Below are 2500 nucleotides of genomic sequence, written 5' to 3' on the forward strand. Positions count from 1 at the left end.
ATACATCCACACACTGCAGGTAATAACTAGTATTCTTAATGTAAAAACAGAAAGAATTAAGAAACACACCGAAAGTTAACATGCGCTATGTATAATCCTATACATGTGCTTGGTTTCCCACACAGTGTGCAAGGAGGCCCTGGGTCTGCCCCCCTACGGCACCCTCACCGCCTCCTCCTCCAGGGGACGCCGCAAGAGGTCCACCTGCCAGCCCGAGGACGGCCACATCTTGTCCAGCAAGGCCTGGTGCGCCAAGACGGACAACGGTCAGTGCCTGGGGAGGGGGGGGGGGGGGGGGGGTTGTGGGGTGGGTGGGTGTGGTGGTAGTAGTTGTGGTCGGGGTGTGGAAGAGTTTTTAGCGGGGGGGTTGTGGTGGATGGGTGTTGGTGTTTTTGAATGTGTGTGTAGGGGGCGGTGTTGTGTGTTTGTCTATGTGTGTGTGTGGTTGTTGGATGTGGATGCGTTGGATGGATGGGTGGATGTTTGTGTGTGTGTGTGTGTGTGTGGTGGTTGGGTGTGGATGGGTTGGGTGTTTGTGTGTGTGTGTGTGTGGTTGGGTGTGGATGGGTTCGGGTTGGGTGTGTGTGTGTGTGTGCCTGCATGTAGCTGCATATGGGTGTTTGTGTTTTGTGTCTGTGTGTATATGTATGTAATGTATGTGTTTGTGTGTGTGTGCGTGCGTTTGTTTGTGTGTGTGTGTGTGCGTGCGTGCGTGTGTGATTGTTTATGTCCTGAATACGACATATAGATCGGCTTATCCTTTTTTCTTCAAACTTCACTCCACGTTTCTCATACTAGACTTGCTTTATGATGACACCCCCCTAACACACACCCCTCTCCCCAGTCCCACCAACACTCCCCACCCACCCACCCACCCCCGAACCCCCTCTCAACCCCGATTCGTTCGTACCCACTCTCCTCTCTCCATCTCCAGATTCATTCAGAGTCCCGTTTGACCTACCCACCCAAAGCGTACCGTACCAGCCTGTACCATGTCTTTCCCCAACCACCTTCTTCTTCTTCTTGTCAGTATCCTCGTCCTTTTTGGCGTATGCCTCATCACGAGCGTAATTAAAAGCCCCGTAATCATATCATGAGGCTCCCTGAAAGGTCACCCCCCCTCCACGCGTTGATGTTCAGTCCTTGACCGTCCAACTTTTAGCAGAAAACGAGATCATAGTGACATGAATTTGAAGTACTTTGTTAAGTGATGCGATTGGTTTTGCTTAGCAATAGCAAACGCAGTCAAAAAAAGGGGAGGGAGCTCAGATAGATAAAGAATTTGTGACTGGCAAGTCTGGTCTGTACATTCAGTCTTAGTTTAGTTCAGCTTCAGTTATTGCAGTTTTTCGAGGACTGGAGGCGTCACTGCGTTCGGACAAAATCCCTGTGCGGGACACCACATCTGCTAGGCGGATACCTGAGCAGCAGCAATAGTTCAACGCGCTCAATCAGGCCTTGAGTGCATGCATATATATGTATTTGTGTACTTATCAGAGGGGGGATTTCCTTCTACATAGTGTTGCCAGAGAACAACCCTCTCGTTGCCGTGGGTTCTCTTTCAGCTTCTTCTTCTTCTGCGTTCCCCGTGATCATGGTCTCAGACTTGCAGTCCTATGCTGGAGATGAAGGTGGTGGTCTTGATGAGATCTTCTTTGGTGCCCCAGAGCTTTCCTGCCAGTGTGGCTCCATAAGGCCACTGCTGCGTCCGTGCATCTTGATACAGGGGGCAGGACTGCAGGATGTGCTCCGGGGTTTGTGGGCCTGTCTTATACGGGCAGTCAGGAGTGTGTGACAGCTTTATTCGGTACATGTGGTCTCACAGGCGGCAGTGCCCCGTGCGTAGTCGGAATATGATTGTCTGCTGTTCTCTCTCTTTCAGCGTGTCGAGTGCGTGCTGCACACGGGACCTCGGTTTATCGTCTCATCCGAAGGACCAGACGCTCGGTTTTGATTTTCCAGTCAAGCTTAGGAGAAAGGGCTAGAGCAGCAAGAATCGAACCCCAGACCCTCACAAACACTGTACTGGTATCTAGATGAGCGTCTTGATCATTCTACCACCTTCTTCCAGTGACATCTTTTCACAGTGAGACGAAAGCCCTTGACTGGAAAGTAAAGGCGTCCTCGTCAGTGGCAGCCGAGGGGGTAGAAGCCACAGACTGCTCTCTGCAGCAGAAAGTTTATAAACTGCGTTTGGCTGGGAGTTTACGGACGGGGTGGTAGTGAGTACGGGGTGGATGAGGGAGATGGTAAAGGGGAGTGGTGGTGATGGGAAGGGTGTGTGTGTGTGCGTGTGTGTGTGTTGGGGGAATGCTGCAACGTGCGTGTGCAACAGATGCGCTTCGTAAACACCAAGGGGGTTCGATGTTTTGCATAGCTCACGTGGTTGTGGAACTCTCGCGAATTCCTGACCAGATTAATCGCTGCTGTGTGTGTGTGTGTGTGTGTGTGTGTGTGTGTGTGTGTCTGTGTGTGAATAATTCAAAAGTCGTGGAAAATG

At 51.2% G+C, this 2500-nt stretch overlaps 1 protein-coding gene across 4 annotated transcripts in view; it reads left to right on the forward strand.

Moving 5' to 3' along the window:
* The window catches only part of LOC143301473 (lactadherin-like), a 228168-nt gene that overhangs the window by 178788 nt on the left and 46880 nt on the right, over positions 1-2500 (forward strand). For all 4 annotated transcript variants that reach the window (XM_076615783.1, XM_076615786.1, XM_076615785.1 and 1 more), the window contains one exon: positions 126-266. In XM_076615783.1, the coding sequence (XP_076471898.1) occupies positions 126-266 (141 nt within the window). The remainder of the gene's footprint in view (positions 1-125; positions 267-2500) is intronic.

This window comes from Babylonia areolata, chromosome 27 (assembly GCF_041734735.1).
Source record: "Babylonia areolata isolate BAREFJ2019XMU chromosome 27, ASM4173473v1, whole genome shotgun sequence".
Classification (NCBI taxonomy): Eukaryota; Metazoa; Mollusca; class Gastropoda; order Neogastropoda; family Buccinidae; genus Babylonia; species Babylonia areolata.